The 14347-nt window shown below is 49.7% G+C and overlaps 1 protein-coding gene across 1 annotated transcript in view; it reads right to left on the bottom strand.

Moving 5' to 3' along the window:
* Positions 1-13735, bottom strand: part of ONECUT3 (one cut homeobox 3) — a 69357-nt gene extending 55622 nt beyond the window's left edge. The window contains exon 1 of the mRNA XM_088149499.1: positions 12637-13735. Within this exon, the coding sequence (XP_088005625.1) occupies positions 12637-13717 (1081 nt within the window). The 5' untranslated portion in view covers positions 13718-13735. The remainder of the gene's footprint in view (positions 1-12636) is intronic.
* Positions 13736-14347: the final 612 nt, after the last annotated feature.

The following is a 14347-nucleotide window of genomic DNA, read 5'->3' as shown; positions in this document are numbered from 1 at the left end:
TTGCATTCAAGAGGCCTATTCCGGGGAAAGCGCGCCTAGGTAGAAACGTACCAAGGAGACCGTGTTCGCATGTCATGCTTAATTTAACCGTGGCTTATTCAATTAACCCAATTTTCTGGGTTGGGAGGACAAAGGGCAGGATAAACTATCCACAGGGGCTGGATTCACCCAAGTTTGTGGCTCAGTGATTGCATTGACTTAACATGTCTGTGTGTGGATAAGTGTATTGGGGGGGATACGATAAAAAATGAAAGTATTTTAAAAGTCAGACTTTTGACACCACCCTCGCGTAGACGCACCTTTTCCTCAACAGTCAGTCCTAAACGCATTTATTTAGAAGCAGACTGAGGTCAGGGGTGGTCTTTCAAATTCTAAAGTTTTGGGGTGGGGTGGGGTGGGGTGGGGGAAGGAGGGCTCAGCATTTTTAGGGCCTTTGACTCATCCGAGTGGTGGGGCTCTCCGTCTGTGATATCTTCTGAAGGCAAGTCTGTAGTAGGTAGTTGCGGGGAGAGGATGGAGAAAAGGAAGAAAAGGCCCAGACCGAGGGGAGGGTGGGAAGGCAGGCGAAGGGGAGGCATGGATGGTAGGAAGATAGACTGGTTGAGAGTGAAAGAGAGAGAGGAGGAGGGAGATAAAATAAAACAATAAAATAAAATAAATTGATTTGACTATAAAATAAGGAAATTTAATTTGACTTCCCAAATGGGTCTAAGAAAAGAGGGAAATAACAAAGGTCCACCACATTTTCAGAAATATGTCTTTTGCAGAGGCAGAAGCAGGCATCAGTCAGGAACCTTTGCAAATGGGTTTCCAGAACAAAAATTCCCTCTGAAGCATCCCTAAGACCCTGTGGTTGCATTTGGTCGGAAGGGAGATGCACGGGTGGGACTGGGATAATTAAGAAAGCTGCCTGACATCCAGATACAGACAACCTTTTCTCCATCTGGGGAGGAACTGGAACCAGGTGCCTCCTATATTTCACGTTCTTGAAGTGCCTGCTTTAGTCCATTGAGACTGCAAGAAAGGGAGGTCGGCCAGGAAAATTGCAGACGAAGGAAGGAGGGCAGTATATTTTGCCTCAATTTTATTTTGTGTTTGATCCTTTATTCTTTTTAGTGAATATAATCTCAAACCGCATGTGACTTTTTAAAACACTATCCAGGAGAAATTCCGTAAAAGTCCAAGCATCGGCACCCAAATCAGGGCTTAATTCACTATTTAAAATATTTAAAAATCATTCTGTTAATCAGCAATTGCCCATTTTTCTTCCCTTTCACGTCAGTCATTCAATTTTCAAACCATTCCATCCCTGTCAAAACTAGATAAATATAACACGGTGGGGTGGGTATCATCCAGACAAATTCAGGCAATTTTTTTTCCTGAAAAGAGATGGGGAAATAACGTTTTTAAGAAAAGTAGACACTTTTTTTTTTTGCTTTTTCACCCAAACTTCTTGCTGTGAGAGGAGCTCTGTTTGGCTCTGTTTTTCTGTTAGAAAGTAAGCCTCTTTTGTGCCCAAGTATGTGGGTGGAGAAATGCAATCTCAGGCTTCAAACAAGCAGCTGCCAGTTTGGGGATGTGAAAAGTGTGGTCCTAAAAATGTGAGCCTGGAGCCCAAATTGGCTTGCAAAGGATGCAACCCAATTTTGCTTCCTAGTAAATCTGACCCAGTCGCAGCGATCTTTCCGGGAAGTGAACCAAGAAATGCAGCTTCTGGGTTGGTCGACCGGGAGATCCCATCCTTCAAACGTGCAAAATTCGGGGTCCAAAACTTTCCGCAAATTAGCACGGAGTTGTAATGTTTCACCTTGAATAAACCTGGCGAGCCTGCATGCGCTCTCTACTTAATTTTAATTACCTGTGGATGAATTCAAATTTGGTTTCTTTGCCCCGACCCCACTCGTTCGTTTCGAATCGTGATTCTGGCCGAGAAAAAGTTGCGCCTCTCTGGGGCCAGGGATTGCAAGGCGGAACTATGTATTATCCCGATACAAATACAGAAATAATACAGTATTCACATTTGCTCGCTCCCGGGCCTAATATTAGAACGGAAGGAATCCTGTGAACCGATGCAGTTCCCTCCCCCCCAACTTTTTATTTTAATGCCCCGGAGTGGGTGAACCGTGTAGTTAATTCTCCCAACAAGTTGATAGGACCACAACTAGTCAAGAATAAAGTGGGTAGGAGGGTTTCTTGAATCCAGGCAGAAACTTGAGGCTCGGTGTGTGTGCGTGTGCGCGTGTGTGTTCGAAATCCCTCCGGTCGCCTCGAATTTCTCCAGTCTGTTTGGATCATGAGCGGCTTCTTTTTCCTCGTGGTTATTGTGGGCCCCCCTCCCCGCTTTTCTCTCCACCTTTTAAATTATTATTTATTTAGCAGCATCGGAAATAAAACAGGACGGTCAATTAGAGTGAACAACGGGGGTACTTAAAGAGCCAATTGTGGCGAGTGTTTAAATCTTTATTTACCAGAACCTTGTAAAGGCTGGGGGACAATTTGCATGCTATTAACGGCTTTTCAATAGGGCATCGACTGGAACTAAAAGATGCCACTCGCCCGCCCTAATTAAACACCACCGGCATCACTCTGAACACGTATGCCGAGGGAACACGCTTCGCCCCCATAAATAATTCCCGCGCGAGACACCTGGAAGAAAAGGGAGGCCAGCCCGAAGAAGCGCCGCCGGGCCAGCGCGCCCCGCCGCCCAAGTCCTCAGCCGCCCTCGGCCGGTCCTGGCTCAGCTCGGCGCGCCTTGGAAGGTGCTTCGGGACTCGGGAAAGCCAAGCGCGGGCGAAGCGGCGGCGCTTCTAGAGGAGGGAAGAGAGGAAAACGGGGGGCCGGAGGAATGACCGGGGTCCGTCCGTCCGTCCTTCCTTCCTTCCTTCCTTCCTTCCTTCCTTCCTTCCTTCCTTCCTTCCTTCCTTCCTTCCTTCCTTCCTTCCTTCCTTCCTTCCTCTCTCCCTCACTCTCTTCCTTCTTATCTATAAATCCATTCTCTTCTCCCGTTCATAACCTTTTCCCATCCTTTCTATTATCTCTTATTTCTTTTTCTGTAACAAATTTCCTTTCCTTTCCTTTCCTTTCCTTTCCTTTCCTTTCCTTTCCTTTCCTTTCCTTTCCTTTCCTTTCCTTTCCTTTCCTTTCCTTTCCTTTCCTTTCCTAACTTTTCCTTCCATCTTTCTTCCCTTCCTCTTTTCTGATTCCTTTTCTTCCTTCCATCTTTCTTCCCTTCCTCTTTTCTGATTCCCTTCCTTCCTTCCTTCCTTCCTTCCTTCCTTCCTTCCTTCCTTCCTTCCTTCCTTCCTTCCTTCCTTCCTTCCTTCCTTCCTCTCTAACACACGGAGTCTCCTAGCTAAATCAATGGCTGTTTCTTTTCCCACCTAGCCCCATCTCATTTCTAAGAACCACTTTTTATATATTGCCTTGCGTCAGATTGGTTCGCTTGCACTGCGGCCTACGAACTCCCGATTAGCCAAACGTGGTTAACAGCGAGGCACGACGCTTGCTTGCTCTCTCGCACCACCTCCTCACCACAGTAGTTAAATAAATTCCGCTACAATCAATGTGGATTGCTTCTACATAAATTACTTTAGGAAAGCCTGGCTGGTCTATGTGTGCGTGCTGAAAGATTTTTTTCCTCCTCTCCTCCCTCTTCTCTTTTTCACCAATCTCTTCTTCTTGCCTTCCTATTGATCTCTTTCTGTGTGTGCATGCATTCTCTTTTTCATATCTTTCACACACCAATTCTGGTCTAGCTCTGCATCCTTTTATTTAAAATGAAGAGTCTACCACATCCATACGATTAGTAAAATAAGTAGAATTAAAGGTAAGTCCTGCAGTTGTCTAAGCCACCACACTTCACAAAAGACATTCCTTCTCCTAAAAATATTCTAAAGAGACAGCAACTATGATTTAGATATTTCTGAGATTCATACATGTTTCATGCACCTTATGTACACAAACATATATAAAGAAATATACATGCCTCTCTGTATATATATCAAAATAAATTATGTCTGTGTATGCAGTATAAACATATAAGTAACATTTATTCATTTACAGCATCTTTATACCATTATTTCCCAAGCTTCACAATATATCAGAAAGATATGCTCTACTATAAATTATGGGATTTATTTCCACCTGTTATGGGTGATAGTGAATACAATGCTATATAATAAAGATAACTCGAAGAATAAATATAAAAATAATAAATTTAACAAATACAAGGGTAAGCGCCACAGAAGAGCTTAAAGTCCATACTTCCATCCACGATAGAGACAAACCTTGGAATTACCAATCCTGTTCACATTTGTTACAAATACATCCTAGTAAATCCTGGGACTTATTTTTGAGTGGGTTTCTGTAAGCACTGTCTGAAGCCTAAAAGTCTGAAGATTTTTACTCCATGGTCTCTAGGTGACTCCATCTAGAGTTCTTTGGTTTATGAGATAGAAGTCATGTAAAATGAGGGAGGATGGTCTGGTGGGTAACTCAGATGTCATTAGCCCCCTCCCCACTTCTAGGAAATGTGTTATGTGAATGAATGGCAAGCATGTAAGGCAGTGTTTTTCAAACTTGGCAACTTTAAGATGTGTGGACTTCAACTCCCAGAATTCCCCAGCCAGCCATGCTGGCTGGGGAATTCTGGGAGTTGAAGTCCACACATCTTAAAGTTGCCAAGTTTGAAAAACACTGATATAAGCTGTTATGTGTGAAACTGGAGGACTCTAGACTGCTTTGCATTCTCTTGGTGCTGAAGATAGATGCTTTGAAATTCTACCATTGGCTTCTCCTAACAGGGGTGTCTGCAGGGTGTGGTCAAAAAAGTAAAGGTGGAGACCACAATGGTGCGATCACTGCAGTGATCGCACTATGTTGACTGCCATCTTGACTTTTTTGACCACATCCTGCAGATATTCCTGTTAGGAGGGAGCTAGCACAAATTGGTTTCACATTGTTTGGACAGAAGTGCTGGTGAAACTCCAGTGGAATCACTATTGATGGTTGTTCCTCATTCCTCAAATCAGGGAAACTAATCCCAGAGAGACTCTTATCTGATATTGTTGCTTCTTCCATGCATCAATGACCTAACTTGGTTACAGAATTAACCCATTTTATGGATTGCACAATGCTCCAAACTAGCGACTGGTTCGCACAACAGGCTATCATACAGTTTAAAATGACGTAGGCTTAACACACGGTGCAAATGCATCAGCTAGATCTTCAACTAGTCTCGTTAAAAAATGCAGCCAGCCTTTCTCACTCTGAACAGAAGCCGTGGTTGGGGTTCACACAACAGGCTGTACCAAGACATAACATGGTTGGTCAATCGTATTTGGCTGTCATGAGAACTCTGGCATTGTCTTAGCAAGTTACATGAAACAAACCATCATCTAACTCATACTATTTTTAAGCACTACATAATAGGTTAAACCCAGCAATCGTGTTTTGTTAAGCTAGGTTTAGAGTTCAGCTGTTGTGTAGATGCAGACCTCTGGAAGGCACCCACAAAACAGGGAGAGAGCCCTGCGAATCTCTTTCTAGATACATAATCTGAGCTTCCAACCAGCCTGAATGAGCAGCAGTTTATTAATTCCACTGTACCTTTTATGTTCATGGGTGTAAGGGCATCGTTCAATACTATGGCAGAAAAGGACAGCACAGTGATTAGCTCCACATTGGAAGAGGTGTCCTGTTGCATCTCTGCATGAGTCCTTGTATTGCCTTGGCATCCTTCCTATCACGAATATCCACAGCTGGATGACTCCTAGGAAAGGGGTTCTTCCATGGGTTGTAATTCTTGTTATACCAGTGCTTCTCAACCTTGGCAACTTTCAGATGGGTGGACTTCAACTCCCAGAATTCCCCAGCCAGCCATGCTGGCTGGGGAATTCTGGGAGTTGGTCCACCCATCTGAAAGCTGCCAAGGTTGAGAAACACTGTGTTATACATTTAACAAGTGTAATATTCCAAGTGACAAGCAGGAAACAGCACTCTGATTTACTTTACAGAAAAAACACTGCCTTTGCACATCAACATGCACACCTCTCTAGACACCTTACTGAACAATATCCCAACAGCTTCTCTGTACGTGTGACTACATAACCAACTTATCTGGTGGGCACCAGGTTGGATAAAGCTGTGCTGGAGATAGTCCCTGGGGAAAAAATTAGGCTGTGGACTCACAGGAGTCTGTGGGTTGCCTTTGCTAGCTCTAAGAAGAAGTCACCTTCAACTCCACACCCAGCCATCTTTCTATTGTTGCAGAAGGACAATAGAACCCAAGGAGAGATTAATATTACAAATCTCTTGGCATATATACGTTAAACACCCTATGGCATGCCTCCCAAACTTGCAACTGGCTCGTTGCATCATGGTCAACAATTCTGAGCATGAACAGGACGGTTGGCCCCAGCACGATGCTTTCCCTTTGCATTAAAGACAGGACCCTGGGAAGGTGGGGGGTGTGGTACAGCCAAGCCCCTGCAGTGAAATAGTTGAGGTGTTGGCCTAGAACAGGGAGACCCTCCCTCTCTGACACAAAAGTTCACTAGGTGACTTTGAGCCAGTCCCTCATGTTCAGCCCAGTCTACCTCGCAAGGTTGTTGTGGGATCAAAGAGAGAAGGGGTGTCATGTTCACCATCCTGGGAGTATCCATTCTAACAAACAGGTGATTGGGGTGACCTCAAATTGGTCTGGGGAGCAAAGAGACCGAGTTCCTAATTCCTGTCCTCCCATTTTCAAGAAACTCTTTTCCCCATGGACTGTGGGAAGCCTTGGAAGACCAGAAGCAGTCCCATCACGGGGAAAGCTCTGTGCTGGGCCTGTGGCTGCCCGAAACGAAGCGGCTTACAGCTCATTGGGGGATGCAGATGTTGAGATCTGTACAGTAGGTTTAACTGTGCTGAGAACGGCCGTGCATTCCTTTTCCTGTAATTATTTTCATCTAGTGAATTATTGGTATCTTGAAGGGCCGTTACGGATTATGTGCTAGTTCTGGGCTTCATTTTAGGTACAGCGTTAATATCAGCTTTACATTTATATTCATTATCCTGACTGAACTGTCTTTCTAAATTGTACACAAGACCTGGGAATAAGTAACTGATGTCAGTATTGGCTTTATTTAGTTCTCTTTTACCACCTGAGCGTGACAAGACAGTTTAAGAAAGCCCTATTGAAAGGTAATTGATCCGTTTCAAATGATATTTTTGAGGATGAAACGGAAGAAACTACTTAAAAGGTTACAGGCTCCAGCTTCAAAGGAGATCTCGCTGAATTCAGGGCAGCCATATTTAAGGAAGCCTGCTTTGAACCAACGGGGAATCTTGTTTCATTCAGGGCCGAGAATATTCAGCTCCTTTTCTTAGCAGCAGGCAGGACTGGACCAGCATTGGAGTGTGTCGAATCCCACAAATTTAAGTGTGCAAATAATGCTGTCCTTAAAATCTGAGATTTTAAGGTGATCCCCGCTGACTTTTAAATCTGAATTCTCTCTGTGTCTGTCTCCCACTCTTGTTTCTTTTAGAAAATCTCAGGTATCACTTTTCTTTGACACCCACCATATTGACTGCAGCCAAGGGTTAATTGCTATTGCTCGCTGTATATATTTGGTTGTAACCCATGGTTTTCATTGTTCAGTCATCCTCCTTTGGGCTTTTACATTTTTGTCAAGGATGGATGTAATCCTATAGAGAGTTACCTGCCTGGAAGGAGTTGAATGACCCTGCCTTTGATGTCCTAGGGGTTTCTACTTTAGGACACTCGAGTCTGCCCCTCCTTCATTGATGATGGCTGGGTGACAATTATGCAATAGATAAACATAATTTCAAGTCCTCATCTTTACTCCCTTCTTACTCCCCCCCCCCACCCTCCACGTATAATCCGGCTACACCTCAGAATTAAAGGAAAGCTCTCCTTCCCCAAAAACTTACCAACTGAATTGCGGGAGGAAAGAACGAGAACAAATGAAAGGGAGAATCAGGGGTCTGGGTAGAGCCAGATTTATATTGGAGTCCACGCGCCTCTGTCTGTATTTTCTTGGTTCTAACAGGGCAAAGAGAAAGCTATGGATACACCTTGATAGGATGGTCCCCCCCCCCCCGCCCCCAGATCAGAGGGATCAGAGGAGGAAAGAGACGGTGGAGCGTTGACAGGAGAAGACAAAGGCAGGAAAGGGGAGAGGGAGAATGTGGGTATGGAGTTAATCGGCTGTGTTATCGATTAGGGGGTGAGTGAAGGAAAGGAGGAAAACGAAAATTCTGTTCACAAACCAGATAAGGTGCCAAGTCGTTGCAGGCTGGAGAAAATGGCAGTTGTAGTCCAACCCACTTGGACACTAGGTTGGGGAAGGTTGCCTGGGAAATGCACCAAACCTAAGACACCCAACTTCTCCATTTATCCTCGAGAAGATTTATTTTCTAGAGAAAGATAAGGAATCCCTGGCTGGCGTTTTAGATCAAGCCTCCGTGTAAGGCTGGTGGTTTTCCTGCAGAAATTCTTCACAATTGTTCACACTTGTTAGCACCATAGACGCACCGTGAGCTTCCCTTCCGACAACAGCTTAACCCGGAATTTACTCATTTTCCTGATTCACACATGACATGGAATCATACGTTAACCAAACAGAACGGGTTTGCCCAAATGGAAAAGCTGTCCCCATCTACCCCAAAATCCAGTAAAGGTTAAGCAGTTATGAGAAGGCAGACACAATGTTGTTGCCTGACCTGGGTAAACTAATGTGTGAAGAAAGCCTTTCTCATAAATTATAGTGTGTTGAGCGAATAATAATAATAATAATAATAATAATAATAATAATAATAATAGTAGTAGTAGTAGTAGTAATAATGTCATGATGTTGTGTCATAGTTATTTCCCTTACTTCTATTTGAGTTGCTCTCAAATGTATACTTTTGAGGGTTCTTGTTTAAACCAGAGCATTTATGAATGGTGGGGAGAAAATGTGTTTTTCCTTACAATAGGAGAACTTGGGATCAATCCATGATCATGATTATGTGTGCTACCTTGAGTTGTATAAAATGGAAGGCAGGAAGGCAGGAAGAAGGGGAGAAATATGGACAAGAGTAATTACTTAACGGTGGAACTCACTGCCACAAGACGTGACACTAGCTGGGAATGTTGGAGGCCAGGACAGGAGGCAAAATGGGGCAGGGGGAAAGATTTATTGCCAGCCAAGATGAAACATCCCGTGAGATATCTCTGGGCATCTCATTCTGAAGACAAAGAAGGGAGGGAGGTTCTGGCTGTCTGGCCTGCTTGCGACTTCCCAGAAGCATCTGTTGGGAAAAGGTTGGCAGACTTTGGCCCACCTCCACCGGGCAATTCATGCTTTCCCTGGGTAAATAACAAGGCTCCAGAGAATGGCATTAAAAGATTGCTTTCCCCCCATTGATAAGTAAGTTGGTAATTAAATTATAAAGCTAACCCTGGATGAAAGACTGAGGGTCAAAGCACCACTTCCCGATTTCCCCAAAGGAGCCTTTGCTTGGACCAGGATGAGATTCTTGATTAGAGACTTGGGGGGGGGGTGCTTCCCCCCAATTGAATCACACCAAATGGGCTCTCTATCAGCTCCTGAATGGAATTGGTTTCCTCCTCAACAGAAGTGGCCAAAATGTTGTTGTTGTTTCGTTTTAGCTCAATTTTCTTTTCCTTCCGTATTGAGAGAGAGAATTGGTCAGGGCTGCCATTGGTAAAATAAAGGACCAGGGGTGTCTGTGGTTGTGATCAAAAAAGTCAAGATGGTGGCCATGATGGTGCCATCAGAGCTCATTAACCACAACCTGCAGAGGACGAAGCTTATCCACTTGGAGGAAGAGGAAAGGGAGAGCGAGGTGGTGGGGGGGGAAGGGGGAAGAGGTCAGAGGCAGTGTGGCCTTTGGACCTGGAGGGCTGCGTGTGGTCAGGCCTGGTGTGTGTGGGTAACAAAATCAGGTCAGGTTTGTCTCTTTCCTGCAAGTGGAGACCAAAGGAAGTGGGGAAGGGAAGACAAGAAAGAGGGGGGGGGGAGGGAGGGGGGGAGGGAGGAAGGAAGGAAGGAAGGAAGGAAGGAAGGAACTAGGCATTGGAGGAAGGAAAGAAAGAAAAAAGCTGTCCTGCCCTGCCAAAAAATTCCACCCTACCCTCAAAGCAACAAGGAAAGCAGGGGCGAAAAACCAGGCATTTAAGGAGGGAGGGGAGTTTCTGTCAAGAAAGAAGGGGACTGGATCCCCAGAGCTTCCACCTCTCAACTCTAGGCTTCCAAATGACAAATGGCGGGATTTCCGGCTCCCATTCCCCAAGAATTCCAGCTCATCCTCAGGAACCGGCTGGGCAACAGATTCAGGAGGGACAAAAGGAGACCATTGACTCTCCCAGCAGGACAGAAATCACACAGTCCGCTGCCCAAAGCCAAAGTGGCCTGTGAGTCCCAGCTTCAGAAGGTTGGGGAAGAACAGAGCAGTCTGTCCACAACCATTAGATACGATAAAGCAGTGGAGCCCCCATGTTCAGGGGCAGTATACCTTAGGTGTGAATGGACAATAGGCCCACCTAACCGCCCTCCTGCCCTTCTAGATGACCTAGAAGCTGCTGTCTGATCATTGTTAGAAAGAGGGAGCAAAGGTAAATCGGGTTTGTAATCCAGGAATTATTTCCTCCTCCTCCTCCTCCTCCTCCAAGTACTCCTAAAGGGTATTCTAAAGGGCCTCCTGTCTCTTCTTCCCAGTTCCTCTCTACAGAGGAGCGAGCAACCACCAGTTTGGGGAAGGGAGAGAAAGACAAGAGATTTCAGACCCTGAGTGTGCATATTTCTCAAATGAGATTCGTGTTAAAGAGAACAGGGGCTGCTAAGGCTATCACAGGCATTCCCATTCCACCCTTCTCTCTCACGCACACCAATCCATCTTTAACCCCTAATACTGGAATGTGGATTTTAAAACTAAAGCTACTAACCCTTTTTCTCTCTTTAAAAAGCACATCAAAGATCACACTAATAACCAAAGCGTTGCAAAAAGAAAAAAAAAATCCTTAATATAAATCAAGGGGCGCGTGTCTTCTCTTTTATCAAGAGAGATTTTTTTAAAAAAGTATCTGATTTCTTTCCTTCCTTCCCTGTCACAAATAATCGGCACGTGGGAATCGGTGGCACACAGGGCACTCCTATCGCAATATCCCCCTATCGCAAAGGCGTGTCTGAAGAGGTGTAAGGACGCGCACACACACACACTACAGAAACAAACACAAAACCAGCTGCACATTAAATAAGTTTAAAAACCAGCCGGCTCAGTTGAGATCCTGTCGCTTACTCGGCGAGCGAAGCTGCTTTATGAAAGAGCAGCGCAATGAAGCTTTGGCTTGCATCAGCCACATACACCCCAAAGTCTTTGCAGAGCAACCTATTTGGGCGCCTACACACACGCACACACACACACGCACAGGATTCGCACACGGCACGCTAAATCTTAAAGCCAAACACAACTGTCGCTGCCTTTACAGAGCGCGCGGTGTCCGAACAAAGAAACCAAAGAGTGGCTCCAGGTGATGGCCGATTCGCACAACCTGCTAAGACAATGTCTGGGTTCCCACAACACACTGAACCACTGGCTACCCAACTGTGTTCTAGCCTCCTCAGAGCGTGTTGTGCAAACCCAGCCAGAGAGAAAAAAAGAATCGGGGATGAATGGATGGATGGATGGATGGATGGATGGATGGATGGATGGATGGATGGATGAAGAGACACGCAGAGCCTTCCATTCAATAGGTTTTAGGTACACCTCCAGTATTGTAGGCGTGTGTATGCCTACACGCGTGTATACATAGGACATATTATACATACACTTATACACTTATGCCCAACAGCATACAACCATCTTCCCTAACCTGGCCCAATCTAGGTGGGTTGGTTTTCAGCTCCCACCATCCCCGGACAGAACGGGAGGGATTCAAAACACGCAGGGCAGGTCAGCCTTTAACCACTGTCATTTTAAACAGGAGGAATGTGGGGGGCGTCTGCTGACGAGCCCGCGGACGGACTCCTTTCCTCGGCTGTGCAGCGCCTGGCACTTGCGCGATCAGATGGTCCTCCCTGGCATTCTCGCCTGGCAAGGAACGCCAAGCGCCTTGGGAGACCCCAGCCGAAGGGACAAGGGAGAGAAAAAGACGGGGATGCGGCGGAGAGAGAGATTTGATAGAGATCTAGCAATAATCGATCCCGACGCAGTGCGCGCCCGGTGGATCGGCATACGGCACACATACACACACACGCACGCACACAGAGACATTCCTTGAGGAGGGTCAGCAAAGGGTCGGCCGAACTGCCAAAACAAAGGCTTTTGCGTGTTGGACGGAGGCGAAAGTGCCCTGGCCGCCTCGGCCACCCGGCATCCGCGCCGCGATCTGCGCGGGGCTGCTCAGCGGGGCCCCGCTCCTGACCCGCAAAGCCACGCGCCGCGCCGCGCCGCCCTCCCTCCGCTCCTTCTCGGCTTCCTGCTCCCGGAGGAGCAGGCGGCTTACCCTGCTCCTTGCTGCCCGCCTGCCCAAGCCGGCTGCGTCCAGCCCGGCGGGTTGGCTCGGCCCGCGCGCCTCTCGGTCCGCGCCCCGCAGCCCGGCGCTTCGCCCCCCGCCCAGCCCCTTACCGGCCAGCCTGAGGGCGGACATGCGCTGGAACTCGGGCTCCTGCAGCCATTTCCACATCCTGCGGAAGGTCTCTCGGCCGGACTTGAGTTTACTCCAGGGCTTGGGGTTCCGCAGCAGGTCGGAGAGGGTGCCCTGCGAGCGGCACAAGATCCGCTGGGCGAAGATGGCCTGCGGGATGCTGTAGCGCTTCAGCTCGGCCGTGATGCGCTGCGCCACCTCCTTGGTGTTGATCTCCTCCACCTGCCCGGCCCCGCCGCCGCCGCCGCCGCCCGCCGCCGAGCCCGCCGCCGAGCCCTGCCGCTCCCGCTCGGCCAGCAGCGAGCCGTTGGCCTGGCCGTGCGGGTGGGCGTGCGGGTGCAGGCCGTTGAGGGCGGGCATCATACCGGCGCCCGGCGCGCCCAGCCCCCGAGCCAGGTGCTCCTCGCTGCGGGAGAGGAGGTGCGGCTCGAAGCCGTTGGGCGAGAGGAGCTTGTCGCCGGCCAGGTGGCCGCCGGGCCCGTAGGGGGCCAGGGACTGCTGCCCGTTGTGGAGGCCGCCCAGCCCGTTGGCGAGGGGCGAGAGGGGCTGCCCCATGGCGGGCATGTCTTTGGGGTAGTGGCCGTAGAGGTTGCCCATGGAGGCGGCCAGGCTGCGCTCCTCGCGCATGAGGGCGAAGCTGCCGCTGACGTTGCCGGCCAGGCGCTGGTGCGGCGGGTGGTGGTGGTGGTGGTGGTGGTGGTGGTGGTGGTGCGGGTGGGGAAACTTCTCCGAGACGGTGGAGATGGGCGGCAGGTGCTGCAGCGGCGTCAGCGTGGTGTAAGTGCTCATGCCCGAGGGCGACTCGCAGGCCATGCTCATGGCCGGGTGCAGCGGGGCGCCCAGGCTGTGCTCGGCCCGGTAGTCGCCCGCCCCGTCCAGGATGGACGCCATGCTCGAGACCATGGCCGGCCGCCCGTGCGAAGAGACCAAGTTGCGGTGTGTCGACGGCGGCGGCGGGGGCGGCGGCGGGGGAGGCGGCGGCTGCCTGGCGTGCGCCCCGGCGGGGCTTAAGAGCTCCCCGGCTTGGTGGAGGTTGCCCAGTCCGTCGAGGTTCAGCTCCATCGCTCGCTCGGTCTCCCCCTGCCAGCCGATCGCCCCCGCCTCCTCCTCCCCTCCCTCCCGCCCCCTCCGGATCTCCGCCTCCCCCGCCTCCTGCCCCGCCGCCTTAAGCCAGATGGCCAGCCATCTCAAGAGATCGCCATCCGCGGTTCCGGACGCTCGCAGCCTCGGCGGCGGCGACAGCCACAGCAGCGACAGCAGGAGCAGCGGCGGCGGCGGCGGCGGCAGCTGGACACGCGAGCGGCGGCGGCGGCGGCGGCGGCGGCGGCGGCGGCTCCCCTCCTGCCCGAGGCTGCGGGGATGGGCGCTCGCCTCTCGCTTCGCCCTCTCGCTCGCCTCCGCCTCCTCCGACGTTCGCCGTGGCTGCGAATCGCCGCTCTGCCTCTCAGCTCTGCCTCCCTCTCGCCTTGACGTCACGGCTCCCAGCTCCGGTCTGTCCGCCTCTCCCGCCCGCGCGCCCGCGCGCCCAGACGCGCGCGCCCAAGGCCACAGGGCGCGCGCGCCTCGGACCCGCCGCTGCCGGCTCGCTGGGAGAGGACCGAGCGCCCACCTGCCGGCCTCGCCTGCCGGGCGCTCGGCTCCGGTGCCCCAGCAGCGGCCGGGCTGTCCCTCCACCTCGCGCGAGAAAAAAGG

This window comes from Python bivittatus, unplaced genomic scaffold, assembly GCF_059951505.1.
Source record: "Python bivittatus isolate LINGU-HERP-01145 unplaced genomic scaffold, Pbiv_v1 ctg000580_np1212, whole genome shotgun sequence".
Taxonomy (NCBI): Eukaryota; Metazoa; Chordata; class Lepidosauria; order Squamata; family Pythonidae; genus Python; species Python bivittatus.
Note: the sequence above shows the minus strand (reverse complement) of the source record. Positions and strands in the feature narration are given on the sequence as shown.